This window comes from Panthera leo, chromosome F3 (genome assembly GCF_018350215.1).
Source record: "Panthera leo isolate Ple1 chromosome F3, P.leo_Ple1_pat1.1, whole genome shotgun sequence".
Classification (NCBI taxonomy): domain Eukaryota; kingdom Metazoa; phylum Chordata; class Mammalia; order Carnivora; family Felidae; genus Panthera; species Panthera leo.
In genome coordinates, this window is record NC_056696.1 from 24,697,913 (window position 1) to 24,720,749 (window position 22,837).

Sequence of the window (22,837 nt, forward strand, 5' to 3'; positions counted from 1 at the left end):
TTATTTGTTTTACAATGAGTGTAATATCACTGTTATAATAAAGAAAACCAGTAAAGCTATTTACATTTTGGAAAAAATAATTAAGAACTTAATTACATGTGGGCCTACATAAACAGAAATAAACAGACATCTTTTCTGTCCACTGAAAGTTATTAGCATAAAGGATTATAGGGAAAGTGATAACCAAATAAGGTATCTTAACCCTGTCTCTTGAATTTAGCAATGAAAAACATGGAAAGCTGGTATGAAAGTGTCTTCTCTAGAAACTGTGACACTACTGTAGCATCCCCACTAAAACATGAACCAACCAAGAAACAAACCAGACACCCACCCAACCAAGCCAGAATGTGGCTTTGAGGTTTGTTTTGTGGTGAAATAGTTTACAAGGCCAACTGAAAGAATGAACCTTCTCATATGGTAACCAAGAGATTAAGCTCCAGCTCCACTAACTTTTTTACTTGTGTTTTAGCCTCAAATTTGCTGTGCAGGAACTTTTGGCTAAGTGACTTTCCACAGCGTGCTATTTATCAACTACCAAAGAAAGATAGGATCACCTTTCACTGCAATCACAGAAGACTGCAACCAGGCACAGGTGGTATTTTAGCACCTGACCGTCCCTCTGGTTTTGTGTTTGACACCACAGTAAGGGAACGGTGATGAGGGCAAGGAGAGGGCTCTGGGGCTATTGAACATGAGGACTCTGCATGCATCTGATTTTCCCATTGTATTTTACGAACGCCTGTCATCTAATGACTTTATAATGCCCATATCTTTCATAAGATTTATATGCAAAGGAAAACCAATTAACTAATCTTTCACCTACAGAGTCAGCTTGACTAATCAAAGTAATGAAGAAGAGAAAGAACCAAGAAATAAGTGGTAATCAAAAACATTGCATTGGACTTTGAAAAGCCTATCTGCCAGGTTTTCTTCTGGTAGATAACAGTATTATAAACAGAGAAGGAGCTCTGGAGTCTCCAAGTGGCTGTGGCTTCTACGGCTCTGAACCAGGCATTACAACCACCCACTTCAATTTTTTCTGCTGGCTCATCAAAGATTTATTTCATAAGTAATTTGACTTCCCCCAAGTAGACTCTCCTCTGACTGAGAATATGAGCCCACTGGTAAGCACTCATTTTTCAGCAAAAATTTATGAAATTCTGGTTTACCTATCTGGGTTTCTTGCAAGTTTGGATAGTGTCAGTCCCTTAGGGCTTAATCAGCTCTGAGTGAACTCATGAAACCGAGTACCTAGACTTTCCACTCTTAAGCACCAAACCCACCAATTCCACAGGGGCAGGCCTGCCTGGGAAGCCAGCTGGCCCCTCTCTTGGCTGCAACCGACCATACTACATACAGTATAGACTGTAAACAGTTTACACATTCTTTCCTGATATGCCTTCCTTCTTGATTAGTTCAAACCTAGGTAGACCTGTTGAATGTAATTGGCCTCGTTTGTAGCCATGACATATTCCCCAGCTTCTAAAGCTGTGTGGATAGGGAACCGGAGCTGCCTCCTCCTTCACCTTTCCCTCCTTTGCAAAAAGTTCTCTGGTCTCCAGGGGAAGCTCTGGAAATAGGGGAATGAAGATGGCGAAACAATAAGGACATTATATCGTTCATTGTCCCAAAGGTTACACCAAGAAATATGAAGAAAAACAATATAAAACGTGGCCAGTTAATAATGTTAGTCAGGTCCCTAGGCAGGAACATTTAGGGATTTTTAATATCACTAAGATAGCGTTTAACTCGGGGCGCCTGGGTGGCTCAGTCGGTTAAGCGTCCGACTTCGGCTCAGGTCATGATCTCGCGGTCCGTGAGTTCGAGCCCCGCGTCAGGCTCTGTGCTGACAGCTCAGAGCCTGGAGCCTGTTTCAGATTCTGTGTATCCCTCTCTCTCTGACCCTCCCCTGTTCATGCTGTCTCTCCCTGTCTCAAAAATAAACAAACGTTAAAAAAAAAATTAAAAACAAAAAACAAAAAAGATAGCGTTTAACATGCTGAAACAGAAGTTAAGCAATTAGATTCTTGCTAAACAGCAAGAGCTAGCGTCCTATCTACACACATGCTCCCTCACATCTTGGAACAGCTTAGGGCTTTGGAGCGTGGCTGAGAAATAACCAGAAGGAATGGCCGCACTGCTGTAACTTCATCACTCCACACCCTTCCCCCTCAGACTCTAGATGACAAGCACATCCTTCAAATCATCCCAAAGCCAATACTCTTGATGTTGGTGCACTTCGCAGATGAGTCTGACTTCTCTGCCTAAAAACTCATTAATGTTTATGTGTCAAGTGCACCCTGCCTGGGACACACAGAGGCTTTCAAATACGTTTCTCTAGTTACAGAATATGGGCTTTGAAGGCAAGGACCCATACCATTTACACAGTGACTAAGTCACCCCAGCCAAAGAAAGCAGAGTGGACACTTGGGAACTTACTTTGGGACGACGGCCCAGGTCTTTTTTAACCTATAGATGGAATTGGACTGCAGTGCCGAAATGATGGCCCTCAAGGAAGAAAAATTCTTCAGGATTCTACATTCCTGTATGGAGGGTGATTAAAACATAAAAGGCATTTTAAATATCAATAATACTGCGAGTTGGTGGTTTCCTGTTTTAGAGGTATCACAGCTGCTATGAATTCTTACCACTAAATAGGCAGCTGTATAAATACTCAACATCAAAAAGCAGCTCCTTACTCCCACCCCAGTCACCGAAACACTTTATAGGTTTTGGCACTGTATGCTTGTTTTTCTCCCTTTAATATATTTTTTGCGTTGTTGTTATAGTTTTATGGTTTCCAGCTTTCCTCGTAAAAACACGAACGGAGGTGAGTCTGCAAGGCTATGCTAGGGAAAGCAAACTTTCTTCTGCTGAAAGCACACAGATGCCCTAAAAACACACATGAAAGGTCACTATATCCTTTAGACCCACAGTGTGAGCCGGGCAGCGGCCACCGGGAGGTCAGATGGTATCGAACATCTCATGACCAACCCTTGCCCAGAGAGGTGTATATAACTTGGCAATAAACATTCACCACAAGTTGAACTTTGGCTTTCATGCTCTTAGCCAAAAGGGAATATTTTTATACACATGCATTTCGTTTCAAATTGGCCTGTGCCACAGTCATAAACATTCAGAAACACCTTGGTACTTCGCTGTTTCCAAAATAAGCCAGAGCTTTTAAAATGAAATCCATTTTGGCAGCATTTTAGAACAAAATCAAGGAGGACAGGAAATAGTCTGGATGTCATTTTCTGGGTAAAGAGAAAGGCTCTCTGATCCTGAAACTTAAGCTACTGCACAGAGTGGATAGCCTCGGCAGCCAGTGACCCTGGAGTCAAAGTCCTGCAGCATGAATGGCGGGGACAGCAAAACAGTGAGGGAGGGAGAGAGTCCCATTCTTGGCACCATGGGGAGAGTGGATTATGTCTTATGTCAAAGGAGATGTTTCATATGCAGGCATTTGGGAGTGTAGTCTATCCACTGTTTACAATTGAGTACACCGTGTGGGCACGGGGTTGGCTTTGTGCAGAACATCTGAAGCAAGAAATTCCAAAATGGTTGGGCAGAACTGCACATTGCTTAGAAGGTCAATTCATGAAGTAATGCTAATCCCGAATAGGAAGGAAAACAGCATTCTCTAACTTAGCTTGTCAAAATCCGGCTACTTAAAACTATGCCCAACAAACAAACCTCCAAACATTATATCCTTAGAGTATAGGCCAAAGTATTTTACAAAAGTCATGCCCACTCTTTTTAAATGTCTCAATGCCTTCCCCTTATTTGAAAAGAAAGAAAGAGAAAGAGAAAGAAAGAAAGAGAGAGAGAGAGAGAGAGAGAGAGAGCGCACTCTGAATTACAGTCAGTCTGGAAACCCAAACCCATGAGAGCATGGTTCAACAAAGGTTCAGAATCCAAAAGTCATGCTCCAAAAATCAAGAAACTTGCAATAAATAAAGGAACTCAGGCACAGATATTTCATGCAAATTGTAATAAACATATGGAACACATTATTCAGAAAGAGGCTTAAGCTAAGGGTTTTAAAGGAGTACAAAAGACATTTGGCCCCGTTTCTAGAAAGGGAGGTATCTTCCAGGAGACGTGGTGCAAAAGTAAAAAGAAAACACAGCAGCAAGGCCAGCCCAAGAAAATATAATCGCATCAGGTCACAAATATTTTCTGTGTGTAAAATTATTATCGTTTTTTCAAATATCCTCTCGATAGAAACTGAGTATGATTAATGCAAGAAAAGTAAAATAAATCTTGGCAGGAAACCACCTATGAGTTTCATTATTTTATTAAATTACTCCACACAATTTCAAGGGACACAACGTGCTCAATATTAGGAAACTACACCACCAAGAACAAAGACCCCTGGCTTTTAAATATGTGCTATGGGATTTGGAATATACCTCAAATTGTTCAACTTGCATTTCTTATTAACACATATGTGCACAATTTATATTTAATTTGGACCAAAAGTCATTGTTTGAGCCACACTGTCATACACACAGATGCTATATTCTTGCTATAGACTTTCTAAGTAGTTGAATGGATTAAAAGATATGGCATTTATGGCCAAAACAAAAATATTTTCTTCTCATTCTGAGAAGGCAGAAATTCCATGCTTTATTCCACTCTATCAGAAATTCTTTTTATAGCTCTTGAGAAATTAGCTCAATTCAGAATAGGAGAAATCTAAGTTGTAAGACACTGTTCTCTTACTTTTTTCATATACTAAAAAGTCTGTGGTAATCGAGCACCTAAAAATTCAAAATAAGGCAAATCCTCTAGCACAATTATGGCCCTGCTCTTTGATCAAAGACAACAAAGAGAATGTAAAATACAAAGAGAGAGAGAGAGAGAGTGTGTGGGTGTGAAAATGTAAGCATTATGCCCTAAACAGGAGGGCTTAATGAAAAAAGTATATTAGGATAGAAAGCAAAATGGGTTTTGGTCGAGGGTTGACTCACATAACCCAGAACATGGACTAATAAGATATTTACATAATAATTATTTTTCAAAGTTGTTGTTAATTACATAGTTTTTGCTGATGTAATTTCTTCTGTCTAGGAAAAAAAAATCTAACTCAATCTTCAAATACCAAAAATTCTATCTAGTATTAAAGCTAAGTCCAAAAGTCATCCTATCCATGAAGCCCTCCTCAATCCCCCCAGAAGTGGTTTCTCCCTCCTCCACCACTGCAGCTTATCTCGGAGGGCCCCGCTCCTCTTCTGCCTCAGCTGAGATCATCCCAGTATATCTCAGAGTATCTTGGCTTCCTTGTGTGACTACAGGCTCCTGTAAGATTACATTAATTGTGCCTATCCTCACAATGTCCCCAAATTACATAATCTTGTAGCTTATGTGCATTTAGGAGCGCATGAAATGTCTGGTGACCAACTGACTGAATACTGTTCACGTTTCCACAGTCGTGAAGATACTGATCAGCGAAGGTCATGCAGTATGTAAGCAGCTGACCCAGAGCCCAGACTGACACTCAGCAGAATGTAATTCAGACCTAGGAATAAACTCTGCCCTTCTACCTTCAGATAGAAGGTCCTCAGAAAAGCCCCAGATGAATGTGAAATCTGGGCACCTCAGTCCTTCAGGAAAGAGATTCAGGATTCTGAGAAGGTACTGGCTCTTCAAGTCTGCAGAAGACATAATGTTTCCGGGTGCTGGAAGGGTGCCTAGGTAGGTCATCATTCTGCGGTGAAGAGTAGTCAGTTTGGCACTTAGACCATCAGGTTGTATTTACTGAACACGGGGCAGAACTGACACTCAGTTGGTGACTATAAGGGGAAAAGCAGGCATATGTCACCCTAGAGATGCAGCAGTGTGCAGGCCCATGAGCTGAAAGAAGTGAGCAAGGGACCGATTTTCTATAAAGAGGAAAAGTAGGAGCACCTGGGTGGCTTAGTGGGTTAAGTGTCCGGCTTCGGCTCAGGTCATGATCTCACGGTTCGTGGGTTCGAGCCCCGCATAGGAGCCTGCTTCAGATTCTGCGTCTCCTCTCTCTCTGCCCCTCCCCCTCCCCGCACGCTGCCTCTCAAAAATAAATAAATATTTTAAAAATTTTAAAAAAATAAAGAGGAAAAATAAGCTCCTATTTAAGAAAGACCATTTTTTCTTACTTTGGAAGAAAAATAACAGCAACAAAAACCCGGGGGGTCCTCACATATGTTGTTTGATTGCCTTTCAGCCAAATGGATAGACCCATTTAAACGGAGAGAAGGAATCGTCTCCAGTATCTACTAAATACAAAGAATATTTTTAAAAAGATAATTACATGAGCAATGTTAATCCACTTCTCGATGACTTTGGCTCTCTGTTGAGTTTTCAGTTCTCTGCCCCCCAGGATGGTGCTGACAACACATTTGGTGAGGGTGTTAAACTGAGAGATGGTGGCACGGATGGTAGGAGCCAAATGTTTGTTTTCCTTCTTATCCCTCTGAGACCAAATGCAGCCCAGGCAGTGGTGAGGCACTACTTTCTTGAATAGTTGCTAGAACAGAAGAGAAGCTGAGTTAAGGACAACACAGACATTTCATATGGGAAAGCACATAGTCTGGGTCATCTGTGAATTGGTATTTTGTAAATGGACAAATAACCCTTTTCTACTTGACTTGCCTCGTGGTGTCTATTTCAATGGACAAAAGTAAATAATTAATATGTTAACTGGTCAGAAAAGCCCACATGTTCTTTCTCAATCTGCTCGACTGAACAAACAGAACACAACGGCCAAAAGAAAATTCAAGGGACCGACAACATTTTGACTTTCCTATCTTGAAGGATAGGTAAAAATCTATACTACTAATCAAAAAAAAGTGGTCGAGGTGGTTTTGAGCTCAAAATCATATACACGGTACATTCTAGGCGCTCACGATCGTGAATTGTGTATAATGCATAGGGATGCCCAGTGACCACCTGACAAGTGATCCAAAGTACAGTGCATGCGATGCTGTCATCAATGTCACTATTTCACATGATGTTTTAAATAAAGAAAGTAAGCATATAGAAGGAAAAACTATCCAACGTCACACAGTAAAATAAAGACAGAGGAACATAAAGCCTGGTTTCCAGGCCTTTGCCTAAAAGTCACAACCAATGAAGTTTCCGGTCTTTCTTTTACGCTATCAACCGTGGAACAAAAACAAAGCCAAATTAGTCAACTAAACGGGATTCTCACCTGTAGGGCAATTCAAGGCAAGACACGTAAGGGTTTATATAAAAGAGAGAACACAGGGATTTACTTTACGTAGACTATCTGATTTGCTTCTGATACTTTATTTGCATGCTCACTAGATGGAAACTCTGTCACTTTATTTGCTGCTTTCTTCAAAGTAGTAAGTGTACAAGAGTTTAAACCGTCACGATAATTTATAATAGTCTATTTACCAGCTGACACTGAGCTAGGACATGTGACTGATGAGATCAAATATGTACGGCTAACAAACTTCGGGAAAGTACAGGAGACACACATGGAAATGAACTGCCAGATACAGTCACATTTGGATGCAGTGAACTTATTTTATCCTAATTTATACTTTGACCGCTTCACAATCCTCCAAATAAACAGTTCAGATCTTGAAATATTTATGAGTCTAGAGGGAGAGAATACCCACAGAACAGGACAGATTTTGTTTCCTGAGAGTTAGAATTCTTACTTCCATGTATCGAGTGCCAAGTAAAAAGCACCTTCACCCGGCTTTGCAAGAAGAGCTTAAGCCTGAATTATTCAGATGATTGATTCAAGTCCCATCTTCACTCCGCATTTACAGGCAGAGCCTCTCCTGGGGATTCGAAAAGACTTAAATCACATTACCCCACTGCCCTCCCCAGCCCACCAGTACTGTCACTCCCCACATTTTAAGTAGCAGCACATCAGAAGCACAAAGAGAAGACCTACGGCGTCCATGTAGGTCAGCTGCTCTGCCACAAGGTCTTCTGGGAAGCACGTGAATTCTGCAGGCCCTCCACCTTCCGGTTCCTCTTCCTCGTCCAGGCTGAAGAAGATGGTGTTGGGAAACCCATCTGTTCACAGATGGAAAAAAAAAGTCAGTCACCTGGTGCCACTATTTATGACCTTGTTAGTAGAGTCAAACTGAACTTCTTTCATTGAGAAAGAAGAGGGCTAATCCTTCGGAAAACCCACAGGGAGAAAATAGTAAGCACAATTAATCTGAGTGAAATGGAGGTCTTCTTAATCTGTTCTTAGATTCTTTATTAAGTTCAGAGGCCTCAAGTTACCCCTTTGTTAAACCACTGATAGCTAGGCCAGGGACACAGCCAGGTCAAGGAAAGTCTAGAGAAGCAAAGTTGGGCTACATTCTGGGGGTTTCCCTCATCTTGGCTCCCTCATACCTTCTGCTCAGCTTAAGGACCAATCAAACTGCTTCTTAAGCCCCAACTATGCAATTCTTAATCACTGGCCATTTATAACCAGAAGCCTGGAAGGAGTGGGCATGAAAGCAGGCCAGGCATCAGGTAGGAGAATGGGACATATGGTGTCAGAAATGCTGATGAAATCCTCAGAATTCTAAGAAAGTCCTTAGAATTCTCAAGATGTTTGGAACAACTTTCAGCTTCCACCTAAAGTTATGTATGAAGCAGAAGAACCTGAAACTAAATTCACCTGAGCTTTATTTTGGATAAGATTATCAATTAGTAAATTACACAGAGCATAGACTGAAGAAGTGAGGGGGTGTGGAAATCACTATAATAACTACTTGGATCCCAAATCAGAAGCTGAAGGACTCAGCACATGGGATCAGAACTCCAGACTCCATTTTGAAAGAGTGTGGAACTGGATGAAGTTTCATTTGAACCCCAGCCCCCACTCCCCAGAACCTGTCCTAGGTTGTTTTCCAACCTCATCCCCCACACCTCCACCCCTTCGCACTCCTTGCTCTCCTGTTAAATCTGTTCTCAACAAAACAAAAACAAAAACAAAAAAAGCTAGTTGCATTCAGTTCTATGTTAGCAGAAATTTAAATCAGTGCGTTACTACTCCCCCAGAATGTTTACATTTTAAGCTTTTTCTCTTTTCCTTTGTAGAATAAGACTTTTATGCATCTCGGATCAAGTTGAGATGGCCTTTCCTTAGTTTTCCAGGGGAGAGGGGTGCTGAGAGTGGACCCCACATCACTCCCCCGTCACAGTACCACAGGAGTATTTGATGACTCTGCTGAGAGGTATGCGATTTAAGGATGGACTCCTCCCCCTGGAGCCGAAAGGACTCATGTGAATGGGGCTGGGTTAGAAGTAGGAGGGGATCCATGCCTGCCTCCAAAGGCTGGAACACAAACAGGCATGAGCTTTAAAAAAAAAAAAAAAGAGCAAAACCTAAAACCCTATGATTTCACCACTCTGCCTCCACAAAACTCTGGTACTCTCCAATTCAGCAAAGGAATAAAACATTTGAAATCGCAAAGGTTCAGAATGGGCCTGTCATCCCTTTTGCTAGCTACTCTATAAATCTATCCCAATCACTCTGCCGTGCAGAGGCTGACCCACGCCAGCCCAAGAGGATGTGTGGTAAGGTCAGACCCCCTCATTCATTCAACAAACACTCACGGCAACCTCTATGTGCCTTGGATGTTGCTGTGGGAGAAGATTACGTAGTCCTTTCTCTCTGGGGCCTAGGCCATGCCTTCACTGTTTCCGCTTTTGACTCTCTTCCAGAGGTAAGTAAGTAAAAACTTGAAGCAAAATTTTACTTTTAAAAAACAATGTAGGAAAACTTTTGCTTTTGCCAGCATGAAATTGGGCAAAATAAGCCCATGAGAACCAAGCTCCTAAAACTCCTTTTCCGTGATGACTGCTGTGCTTAATAAACAGAGAGTTTGGAGCTTTCTTGATTAAAATTTTCCAAACTCCAAAAAAATTCATTTTCGAGCATTGCATAAAAGCCTTTCCAAAGTCAGGCAGTCTCCCTCTCCCCTGCCTCAGCCTGCCAGTCTCCCTCTCCCCTGCCTCAGCCTGCCAAATGAGTTCTGCCTTCCAGTCCTGGGTCGGAAACAATGAACGACTGGTCCCACCGGTTCCCCAATTAGGCCCGGAGCCAGGGGCAGCCCCAGTGGGGAGAGAGCTGGCCTCTAACATAGCATTTTCCACTCTGGCTCAAAGACAGGCGGGGAGGCCTGAAGGGAGTTGAGGTCCGGCAGCTGGAGGAGTGCCCCTGGTATTCAAACATTCCCGGCAGATGAAGTCATCTTAGATACGGGTACTTGGCAGTCAGCTTCTAATGATGCGATTGTACCGCCCCCCTGCCGGCACCCACCGCTCTGATCCCCCTACATAAAACATTCAACAGGTACCGTTTGGAATTTAAGGTTATTTTCTTTGGCACTCAGGCAGCTTCCCTTATCGGTGATGAGGAACCGTTTCCTTTCCCTCACTGAGGAAATCGGGCGTCACTTCAGGGAAATGCCTGTCAAAAGCTCCAAGTGGGTCAGCCGCCATGGCAACCATCACCCGGCAGGCCAGTGGGGGGATAAATCGTCACACTGAAAGCCTGTCCTAACCTCTTTCCGACTTTCTTCAAAGCCTGATATTTCCAAGCTGCCCACGACCTGCAGCGGTGGCCCTTCCTTTGTCCTTGAAAACAGGCAGTCAATTCCTCCAATAGGAAAAAACAGCCACAGAAACTTCCTTTGATGAGGCCATCCGAGAAGCTCAATGACAGTGACGTTTTCTAGCTGACAGAGAAACACTTTTTCAGGGCTTTTCGAACTTTCGTGAGGGCTGGAGCACAACTGCATTTAAATCCTCGCCCGCTGAATAGTGGTGGTTGTGATGGGTTTCCTCCATTAGATAGAAAGAGGAGCCACGAGGCAGATCATAAAAAGCAAATTCAAGTTCAGCATGGGACATGTTGACAAGAGAAGGTAAAGGACCATCAAGAGGACCATCCTCTTTATGGTATTAGAAGAAACCCGAGGAAATGCACTTCTCAGGGCCAGTTTCTTTATCTATAATGAGCATGCCACACCAGGTGGTCTTAAAAATCTCCTTCTTGGCTCTAAAACTCTTAGGCTCTGTAATTAGCACTGAGATAAACTTTAGAATTTTTACCCACCACCAATCCCCCCAGCAGCTTGTCTCTGTGAGACCAACCAAGGTCATTCATCAAGTACAGGGAGAACATTTCTTCAACAAGGGGACTGCAGAATCAGAATCTAACTTGTTCCCTGGAATCAAGTCAGTACTCACTGTCAGTTTCCACTTCTTGCTTGTGAAACTGCTCCAGAAGATTTTGCGCTCTTCTCTCCGGATCGGAGCCTGGCATCATCCGTTTGAGATAATCCAGCAGTTTCTGTAAGCAAGGGAAGTGAGGGGGTTCTCGGAAGTCCTCTGCACACTGGTCAAGCCAGGCCCTCAGGATCGAGGCGATTGCACTGAGAAAGAGAAATGGAGAGTCACTGCACCCAACTGGATGTGGGGACTCAAAACGAGACCTGGATACCATGTCCTCACCCAGAGATACCTCACAAAACCAGGGGTCAACAGAGAATTCACCCAAAAGTTCCTGGCAATGTCAATGAAGTTAAAGCACTTGAAGACAAGCTGACAATTATTATTATCTTATTTATCTTATTATTTTATAATAAATAAATATTATTTATCATATTATTTTAAGTGGTGGTTGTAGAGCTGGGGAAAGACTGATTAAGTTCCAAAAAAAGACAGGACCAAAAACTTTGGAAAAACTCATACGGGGTGGTGGGGGGAAGACACGCAGAAGGAGATTTAGTGAGTCCTGAAGCAACTTCAAAGCAATCTGTGCACAAGGAGATTATGTGTTTCCAGTTCTGGATTCACTCATATCAGAAACCACAAAATCAACTGTACTAACATTTTAGGAAATAACTGACAGTAGGCCTGAAATCCGTCTAATGACAGGAAGTGCCTAGGTTTGGAAAAGATAACAGCATTAATTTAATTTTACAAAGATTACCAGGGTTTCAGCATAAGTACCCCAAAAATGTGCCCCCCCTAATTATCCTTTTGCTTTTCAAATTATAAGAGAAGAATATGTAGGAGAAAGAGTACCTAATAGAGAAGTAGGTCTTTGAAAGGTAAGGGACAAAACCTTGAGAAGCAAAGCCACTGTGAAGGCGATTTCCTCTGATGGTTCAGCAGAGAATATTTTAGGCAAGACAAGGGTCAGGGCACAAAAAGAGACAGGGCCGTGACGTGTGCACACCCCCTCCCCCACCCCCACCATGGTACTAAGAACACGCGTGTGCTGTCTTAGGTTAGGGGCAGCCCCACATCCACTGGAAAAGACAAACAGCTGACTGGCGAAAAGGATAAAAAGTTTTGAGTGCTATCGTTTTGCGCTTCATGTTCAAAGAGGACGTGCTGGGCTGGACGCACTCATGATGGCTGGAGATGACAGGGGCTATAAATTAATCAATCCATGTTTTATTGAAGTGATGTGATACTTCATTTTAGCTAACGACACAACTGACCAAAATTCTTCGGCTGATTAAAAAAAAAAAAGACTTAGCGCCTCTTTAAATTATCATCTAAGTATACTTCAAACAAATTGTTCACCTAGTTCACAACCTGTAAAGAGACTACCAGGATGGTAGTGAACCTGCAGGCTGGGCTTTCACTAAATGCCACACATCCCAAATTCCTACCATGAAGCCGGACTACAATACAGGCATACGGACAACCAAAGCCAATTCAATGCTTACCCTTTGGAGGTGAAGTGCAAACAGAAGAAAAATAAATTTACTAATTGTTTTCACTGCTGTGTATATCATTGCTTTACTAACAAGGACATGAGGGCCTTTGGAACTATAATATTTACATGCGTATGTTGGAAATAGGTAACATAAAACCACAGAAATAATTAAAATATTCTCTAAATCTTTAGTCCAGATTAAATAAAAAGCCGAACAAAAGTTTCACTCCCTCCCAAAAGATTCGAGGAAATTAATATGGGACCTGGGATTTAATGAAAACATAAGCAAAATGAAATTAATGGAGTCTCCTCAGTGGGCCTTCAATCCTCAGTTTACCTGCAAAATCACGTGTTATGTATGAATGCTTGTGTCCCCCCATTCATATGTTGAAACACTCACGCCCCCCAAAATTGATGGACTTCTACTTTTTAAGAGCCCACACATTGCATTATTTCTCCTTTCTTCACACACACACACACACACACACACACACAACCATATGATGAACTGAAGAAGAAAATGATGAAGTAGCATTCTAACACTTCCTTTTTATAAGGAACAAGATGTTTTCCATGAATAATTTCTCTTCTTCCCTGACAAGCGCTGAGCCCAGAACTGGGGTAGGCACACTGGTGGGGGAACAGGCTGGAACATAGGACAACCTGACATTTGCTTTCATCAGGTTGAGTCCTACATATAGTTTTGTAATTCTCAAAAGAAGCATGAATTGATCTGATTAGTATAACTACTCATTTAATATTTAATATTTCGGTGAGAGAATACTCTTCCAATGACACTGATAGAAAAAACAGACATGGAGGGATGAGAATTCACATCAACCAATAAAAATGAAAAAGAACACCCACCCAACAACGAGACCAGCAACACAATGACCCTAGTGACTCCTCAGTTGCATAACTTAAAAGAAAAGCCAGGCAGAAATCCAGAATCACAGGGAAAAGACACATAGTAAAAGATATTAACTTTTACTCCTTGGCCTCCCATAAGTATTAGTTTTCAAGTTACAAAACTGATTATTTATTGCAAAAAAGTAAATATTACAAATGTATACAGACGAAAACAGCAAAATATCACTTCCCTTCGTTTTCCATTTCTGTGACCCATGCCACAATCCCATTTCCATGACCACCTATTAACAGTCTGGAGTATATCCTTCTAGTCTTTTCAGTGGATATGTATATATACTTAAATAGATATACTGTGCATAGACCAGCCAACATGGATTTTTGTTCCCACTGAATGGTATGAAACAGACACCACTCCATTCACTGCCTCCAGATCTACCTTACTGTTTCCCACTGCGTGGACACACCATAATTAATAGAAGGATTCTTCTACTAGTATACAAATGTTTATGTTATTTTCGTGTTCTCACAATCACAAACAATTACAAAAGGTGTATCCTTGTTCGCATCTCCGTGTACTTCTGCATCTCTACAGGACACATCATTTAGCGCTTACTTCCACGGAAAGTGCAGCCTCAGAAGGTCTGCAGGAGTCCTGAAAAGGGACCTGAATCCAGATTGGACTCGCCTTTAGGTGCACATTCTGTCCTCCTCAGTCTGACGTTTTTAACTAGCTCTGCTGAGCTATTCGTTGCACCCTTTGTGACAGTGCCCTTCCCACAGCTTAGCCTAAGAGGACTGTGGAAGTTACTACAAACCCAGACCCTGACTTGGCTAGAAAAAGTATTTTCACAGAAAAGAGGAGTGAAGGGGGAAGGAGGAAGAAGGAAGAGAAGAAGGGAAAGATACACACAAACAGCACAATACAACACGGGGCAGACCCCTGACCTCCTATCGTCAGGCCAATTATCAGCATGCCAGAAAGGGAGGTTTTCTGGAAAGTCCTGGACATGTGCCCAAAGCTCACGGTAGCTTTATGTTTACTACTCCTGGGAAGAAAACTTCCCGCTCTTGATAGACTATAAAGCAGATAAAATGTGAAACATCTGAGATTTCAAAAAGGAAGCAACATCACAAAATCATGGCAGCCAACAGGATTACTGGCCAATGCCTTTCCAACTTACCCTTCCTGGCTCCACTCCCAAAGTCTGGCTTACATAGCAACCAGAACTGATTACTGGGCAAAATGTAAAAAACCTCAATACTGAAGGGAAATCTAATTTAAAATCACAAACTTACAGGAAAGGTATGACTGTTAAGCTAGAGAAGCTACTTGGTTCTGTACCAGAACAAGAAAGAAGGCTGGAGAAGGAAAACCCAATTCCCATCCAGCTGTGCCACCTGTGAACAAAGGGAGGTGGGGAGTCACTCAACTCCACTGACCCCTACCTAGAGAAGAGATAGAATACCTGCCTTCATCTACCTGACACTGATCAGCTGTGACTTCACAGGACATAATGTCAAGAAGGACGTTTCAAGAGACCCAAAGAGAAATGTAACTTTTAGGCGTCTTAAAACTACTTGCCATAAATCACAAAAGGAAGGGACTGAAAAAGGTAAAAATGGCTCAGTGAAAATCAGCACGTATGGAAATCCCTCAAAGAATCTGCCACCCAAACAGAAAGGATGACATGAAATACAAACTGTGCGACAACCCGTGTGGCTCCAGGCCTGCTATTGCAAACAGATACACACACAGGCCCCGCACACACATGCACACACTCACACACACGCGCACCACCTAAGGCATTCTCCTCAGGACAAATCAATTCAGGGACATCAAACTCTAATACAAACTGCAAGACATGCTTCTTGAAAGACTTGTGAAGACTGAAGAAGTACTTTCTGAAACCAAACGGAAAGATATCGATTGTGACATAATGTAAACTCAGTAAGGAGGAAAGGCAGTACATGACCTCCTTCTCCAAAGTAATCTTTAATGGGTTACAGAGCAAAACCCCTCAGTCCCAAGTAAGCATGCTGGGTGGGTGGCCATGGGGCAAGGAGCCCAAACCTGACAGCTGAGGGGACAACCAGGATTGCCTTTTCTACCTCAGGCGTTCTTGGCAACCTTGTTCACCCTATCACAATGGTCTATAAGGAACAGGGAGACGTGCTCAGACATCAATGTGTGGAATGGACTGACACAGCTTCTAAGACTTGTACTCCTAAGGAAACAGGCCCTTGGGGAGAATTAATTCACTAATTAAATTAATATTTTTTGAGTGCCCTTTATCTTCCATACTCATAAAAACTGTGTATGTGATGAATGTCACAAGAGGGATTCCAAAGAAGGATTTAGGAAACAATGTTTAGCTGAGATCTTAGGTAAGAGTTAGTGGAGTAAAGACTCTGGGCCAATAGCATAAGCAAAGATCCTGAGGTAAGAGAGGGCAAAACACTTTCAAGGGATATAGAGTAGACCAATTTAAAGAATAGGAAGAGAAGAGAGGGTTCCTGGACTCTTGTTTGTTGGGAGATTTTTGATTCCTGATTCAATTTCTGGTTATGAGTCTGTTCAAATTTTCTATTTCCTCCTATTTTACTTTTGGTAGTTTATATGTTTCTAGGAATTTACCCATTTCTTCCAGATTGCCCAATTTGTTGGCGTATTACTGCTCAGACTATTCTCTTATTATTGTTATTTCTGCATTATTGGTTGTGATCTCTCCTCTTTCCTTCATGATTTTATTTATTTGGGTCCTTTCCTTTTTCTTTTCAATAAATCCGGCTAAGGGTTTATCAATTTTGTCAATTCTTTCAAAGAACCAACTCCTGGTTTCATTGATCTGTTCCACTGTTGTGGGGTTTTGTTTTTTTTTTATATCATTGATTTCTGCTCTAATCTTTATTATTTCCCTTCTTCTGCTGGCTTTGGGCTTTATTTGCTGTTCTTTTTCCAGCTTCTTTAGGTGTAAGGTTCGATTGTATATTTGAGACATTTCTTCCTTCTTTGGGAAGGTCTGAAGCAATCTCTATACTTTCCTCTTACGACCACCTTTGCTGTATCCCAAAGGTTTTGGACTGTCGTGTTTTCATTTTCATTGGCTTCAATGCACTTTACTTCCTCTTTAATTTCTTGGTTAATCCATTCATTCTTTAGTAGGGTGTTCTCTAATCTCGAAGTGTTTGTGGAAGAGAGGGGAGGAATGGAACACTCATTTGATTTCTTAGCCAAACAGAAATCACACTTCGTAACACCTGGTTGGAAAATACTAGACAGATGCCTTAGCTGAGAGGTACAAGGAAAAAGTACAGAACTGACGGCCACCGTGGGGACCTTCAGGCATGCAATGCAGTAAGAGGGCTGACTGTCTAGGCTGCTAGTATGCTCAAACCACAGATATTTAAATACATATAGGGATTTGAATGCATATGTATTAAATCATATTAAAATCCCACTGGTAGTAAAATATTCTACAATTGGTAAAAGGCTTAATGAGAAATTTTCAAAATATGAAGTCATCTCTCCCATGATGTATAAGCTCCCAGCCAAGAAATAGGATTACTATGACAAAAAGAATAACTTTGTCCATTTAGAGTTCTTTCCTCTCCCCAGAAGTCTATTTGAGATCATAATTTATTGTTACTTAATAAGATATGGGACCATTTTTTCAAAAGCAGTGAAATGTTTTTCTATGTTAGGATATTCTCCAAAAACCGGATCTTTTCCTAACGCATAAAGAAAAGGTAAGAACATCCATGTGGAGGGTGGGCCTTTGGATCAATGTGGCAGGTGACACTGCAAAGCCCTGAGGGAGGGAGCCAATGCACTTTGCCCTTCAGGGGAAGAAAGCAAAGTGACCTTGACACTGACTCTGAGCTAGACCCCTCCACCTTGTTCTCCTAGTCACAGAGCAGATTTTCCTTTTCAGAGAAGGCTGCCCTTTAGAGGCTGCCTCTGAGACCTCTGGCTAGAAGGTTTCCCTGATGAGAAAGAACAAAGGAGGCTACAGAAAATGTGTTTCTCTTTTTTTCTGAAAAAGCCTGGAAAAGATGGAAGCATTACTATCTGGACTTGTCAAGGTCGTCTTGCGATGCTTTCTTGTACATTTCCAGCGTGCGTTTTGGTACAGAGGCTGAGCAGGGATTAGAACACGAGGAGGGTAAGCGAAAGAGGAATTAGGAGTGTCAGGAAAGTAAATGCAAACAGGGCCAGAGTCAGTGCTAAGCATCAGGCAAGCCCATGGCACAGAAGCCAGTGAGGGGCCATGAGGCAGTTACAGAGAAAAAGCTCCAAGGCAAGGGGGAGGGGGAGGAAGACCGTGATAGAAAGGACACACAGAAATACACAGTAAATATGGGTGGGGAAGGACCAAGAATAGGAAGAGACAAGCCTGAAACCAATTAGCCAAAGTCAGGCATGTTGGTCCACTCCTTTATTCCCAAACTAGATGTGCGGGCCCTGATATCTGAAGGCAAATTTATAGAAACTGAAGAGAATTATTGTGCACAGACCTAACTCCAGATCACCAAACCTTATCCAGTGTGTCAGTGACTGCACGCCACTAGAAAAGGAAAAAAACAAACAAACAAAACTAAACCGAAAGGGTTCTGAAGTGCCCGTTGTTCATGAGCAGTACAGCCAATGTGGTGAACAGTCTCTGGAGCGCCTAACTGGGATCCTGGTTCTGTGGCTTACTAGCTGTAACCTAGCCTCTTTGTGCCTCAGCTTCCTCATCTGTAAAATGGGAATAACACATGCCTCCTTGTAGAATTGTTGTGAGGCCAAGCAATAATACATGCAAAGTATTTAGAATAGTTCCTAGGACATAGTAAGTCCTCAAAAAATATTAGCTATTTTCATTATTTTAAAAAAGAAGAAGGGCAGTCTATAAGACCAAGGGCTAAAGCCAAAGGAACTATACATAAGCACCATGTTCTAGTTGATCAAGTTGTTTCCCGCTAGGGTATGAGTTAACAACTCCGATACTGCTATACATGTATAACCGAAAGTGAACAATTAAGTAAATATCTGGCAGATGGTGGAAGCCATTTTTCTCGCTGTCGCAGAGGAAATTTACAAATAAGCAAGGGGAGCAGACTAGAGCGATCTATGTGGTAGCAGGTTAGAACTGGAGGCATCAGCAAGAACTCATGTTAAACATAATATAGATACAAAATGTTACACATAAATATCTGTATTTACGTAACTGGTAATTTGTGGAAACATAAATCTAGCCCTGTCAGCTGCGAATCTTGGATTCTGATGCCATTCTCCAATGAAAAGAACCAGGGCTCCTTGAAGAAATGGCTGATTTTAGGTCGGGGGCAGGAAATCTAGAAGATGAGCCTAGGGCATCGTGTAGTGCCAGAAAGTAAGAAGGCCTCAAACAACCAAATAACCCCACAAATGCTACAGGTACATGTCAAAGTGCACGGGAGTCTACCAAAAGAGCTCCCAGTGGCCAAAACAGGAATAATCTGAGCAAGAAATAAACTAGCATCGTATTATAACCCAAAGCACAAAAAAAGTATCCACCTACTTCATACTGATCTAGATGATTAAATAAACTAATAAATGGGGGTAACAAACGTCCCACACAGAAGTTTTCCAAATACATTGATTAGATACTTCACCCTAACAGAGGAGGCGCAAAACTCCCCAGTCCTTAATTGAGGGTTGTGCATAGTGACTTCCTTCCAAATAACACAGTACGGGAAGGAAGAGTGTGGAGGGCAGATGCTCTCCATGGAGAAATCTGAGAACTACTACTGCAGCCAGGTAATCAAGGCCAACAACGGTCATAAATCATGCTGACAGTGTGTGTCCTTGACATCATGTGATGAGAATGGCATTTTACCTCTGTAAGATTCCTCTCGAAAACTCATAAATCCAGTCTAATTATGAGAAAAAAAAGTCCAATAAAGGGGCATCCTACAATACATCTGACCTCAAAACTGTTAAGGTCATCAAAACCCAGAAGAGTCTGAGAAACTGTCATGGCCAAGAGGAGTGAGTCTATGGAGACAAGAGGAGTCTATGGGGATATGACAAACTAAATGGAATATGGTATCCTGAACGGGATCCTGGAACAGAAAGAGGACATCGGTAAAAAGTACGGAAATCTGAATAAACTATGGACTTCAGTTAACAATGTAGCAATACTGGTTCATTCGCTGTAACAAATGTGCTATATTCACGTGAGAATAGTAGGGGGAACTGAGGGAGGTGTATGGGAACTCTACTATCTGCTCGATTTTTACAGAAATCCAAAACTGTTGTGAAAAACATCTTAATTTTAAGAAAAAAACACAAACAGGAGAGTCTGACCTAAGTTCTTAAGAAAAACCCATCTCATTTTTATCAACGGGAAGGAAGTAGAGGCCATGGAATGTAGAGGGCAAGGCCGGGCTCTAAATCCCAGCTTTCACTTACTCCCTGTATGACCTTGGGTATGCTACTTAACCTCTCTCTGTCTCAGACTCCTCATCTGTGAGAGAGCGCTAGTAATACATGGAGTTATTATGTGAATATTAAAAGGATATACAGTACTTAACACAGGGACTATTCCTACTCAGCAGTCAATGATCTCTAGCTATTACTATTACAAAGGGACGCTGCCACTCGCCAAAATTGTTCTTCAGGGACCTCAGCAGCTCGTTATTCTCCCATCCCTCATAGTCCAAGAAGGGTGTTTTTATGTTATAGATAGGCCTCTAATGAAAACACTGCTGAGGCATTCTATACTTTTCACCATCAGGATGGCGTTTCCGTTGGTAATGAAAGATGCTACAAGGCCCTAAGAACAGGAAGCAGGCACTCAGATTGATGGGCCTGACCAATGTGATCTTCCTTCTTCTTTCCTCACATCCTGCAACCCATCTCCTTCCCCAGGAAGCAAGCCTGACTTCCACATTTCTAACAGCTGTCTGGGGACCTTGCTTAGGGTGTTCATTCAGTAATAAAGCCAGGCAAAACAACACAGGGTACATTACAGTAAATAATCCCAAATTAAGAGATCTCGGGATGCTAACAAGCTAAAACACTAGTCACAGTAGTGATAATATACCTTAGTTCTTCGTGTACTTCTGGCTGCAACCTGGTTACTGTGACAGAAGCATACATGGGGTGAAAAAGCACAAGCACCTGAGATCCTGATGTTCAGTTTGAAATGGCAAGCCCAAGAGCAAAAATGGTGAGCAGCCTAGGTCTTGGAGTCCATCGGGCCTGAGTTCAAATACCAGAGTTCATTTAACCAGCTGCTTGGTTTTAGTCAAAATATATAACTTTTTTTTCATGTTTATTTATATTTTGAGAGAGAGAGAGAGAGAGCCAGGAAGGGGCAGAGAGAGAGGGAGAGAGAAGTCCCAAGCAGGTTCCATGCTGTCAGTGCAGAGCCTGATGAGGGGCTCGAACTCACAAACTGTGAGATCACGACCTGAGCCAAAACCAAGAATCAGACGTCTAACCGACTGAGCCACCCAGATGCCCCAAACTTTTCTTTTTAAAAAAATTTTTTTAGAAGTTTTTTAAAAAAAATGTTTGTTTATTTTTGAGAGACAGGGAGAGATAGACAGTGAGCAGGAGAAGGGCAGATTGAGAGAGAGAGAGAGACAGGGAGACACAGAATCCAAAGCAGGCTCCACGCTCTGAGCTGTCAGCACAGAGCCCAATGCGGGGCTTGAACTCACAGACCATGAGATCATGACCTGAGCTGAAGTCAGACGCTTAACCAACTGAGCCACCCGGGCACCCCCCCAAACTTTTCTGAGGCTTCCACTGACACCTATAAAATGAAGACAACATCTCACAGCATATCTGTGATGGTAAAAGAAGATACAAAGCACCCAGAAGAAGGCCCCACACTAGTTAGCACACCACAAACTGCAGCCAGGGGTGGTGGCCAGGGTGATGAAGGGCAAATCAAGTGACAGAGGTGGCTGGGATGCCTGTTTGCCATTCTCCCACATTTGGAGAACCCCAGGAGATTCTTAGGTGGCTGATTTTTCTTCTTTCTGAACCACTGATTGCCAACGTTCTTTTTTACTCCTTAATTCTTAGAAAACTAGTTTCTACTCCCTTCCCTTAAATGCACAATTTGATTCAAGATTTCAATGACTTTTGAAAGTATGCTTTCTATTTTTCCTTGTCCACGATGGATGTTTTAAAGACAATACCAGGCTCTTTTATACAACATATTATTTCTCCATTCTTTCATTTTACTTTTTAAAAATATCCCTTTCACATTAGAGCCTCTCATTCTTTTCAATTTCAAGTTTTAAATATTATTTTTGCTCTGTTCTTTACCTCTCTTTCTTTGCCCCATTGTTAAAATTGGCACATTAATTTTGGGACAACTGGGTGGCTCAGTTGGTTAAGCATCCAACTTCAGCTCACATCATGAGCTCATGGTTCGTGAGTTCGACCTCCGCCTTGAGCTCACTGCGGATCCTTTGTCTCCCTCTCTCCTTGCCCATCTCCCGCGTGCATGCGCACGCGTGTGCGTGCACACACACACACACACACACACACACTGCACTCTTTCAAAAATACACATGAAAAAAATTATAATAAAAAATCACCATATTAATTTCAACTGCTTTCTTAGGGTACTTGAATTTACTGCAATGAATATTAGTCGCAAACTCTCTGGGAAGATTTTTTAATACTTTCCACTGTAAAGTTTCTCAGGCATTAAGGAATCACAGCCAGCCTTCTTTAACTCATCTCCCTTTTCTTTAAAGTGTTTCCAATGTCTTGGATTGCTACTATTTATACGACTCTTCACTGGTGACTAAAATCTGGAGTCACTATTTACAACTTCTGGGAAAAGATTACAAGAATGACATTCACATCATCTGAATGTGCAGAGATGAGAGCAGAATGATTTCAACAGTTTAGAGCACTGCTGTGGTAAAGAGGTTGAGAAAACAAAACACAGCACTCCAGAAGGGAAGTGATGAGAGTCAATAAAAGAAAAGGAAACAGAACTATTTCTACATTACAATAGTCATTAAAGAAATTTAAAAAGTGTCATTTCCTAAGGAGTCTTAAACCTCTTTAAATTAAGTATTATAGATATAGATAGATAGATAGATAGATAGATAGATAGACAGACAGACAAAGATAGGTGACACATACCTACATACATATTCTGATTTTAGATCCATTTCAGAGAATGAAGATTCATGGTGTCGAGGTTCTGTAAGGCTAATACCCCTTCTTTACATTCTCTTCACTTCTGAATTCAATGCTGGTAATAA

The 22,837-nt window shown here is 41.9% G+C and overlaps 1 protein-coding gene across 5 annotated transcripts in view; it reads right to left on the reverse strand.

The window, feature by feature from the left end:
- The window catches only part of RGL1 (ral guanine nucleotide dissociation stimulator like 1), a 254,758-nt gene that overhangs the window by 33,724 nt on the left and 198,197 nt on the right, over positions 1-22,837 (reverse strand). For all 5 annotated transcript variants that reach the window (XM_042924546.1, XM_042924547.1, XM_042924550.1 and 2 more), the window contains 4 exons: positions 11,221-11,405; positions 7,916-8,040; positions 6,296-6,511; positions 2,440-2,543 (listed from right to left, as the gene is read on the reverse strand). In XM_042924546.1, coding sequence (XP_042780480.1) covers positions 2,440-2,543; positions 6,296-6,511; positions 7,916-8,040; positions 11,221-11,405 — 630 coding nt within the window. The remainder of the gene's footprint in view (positions 1-2,439; positions 2,544-6,295; positions 6,512-7,915; positions 8,041-11,220; positions 11,406-22,837) is intronic.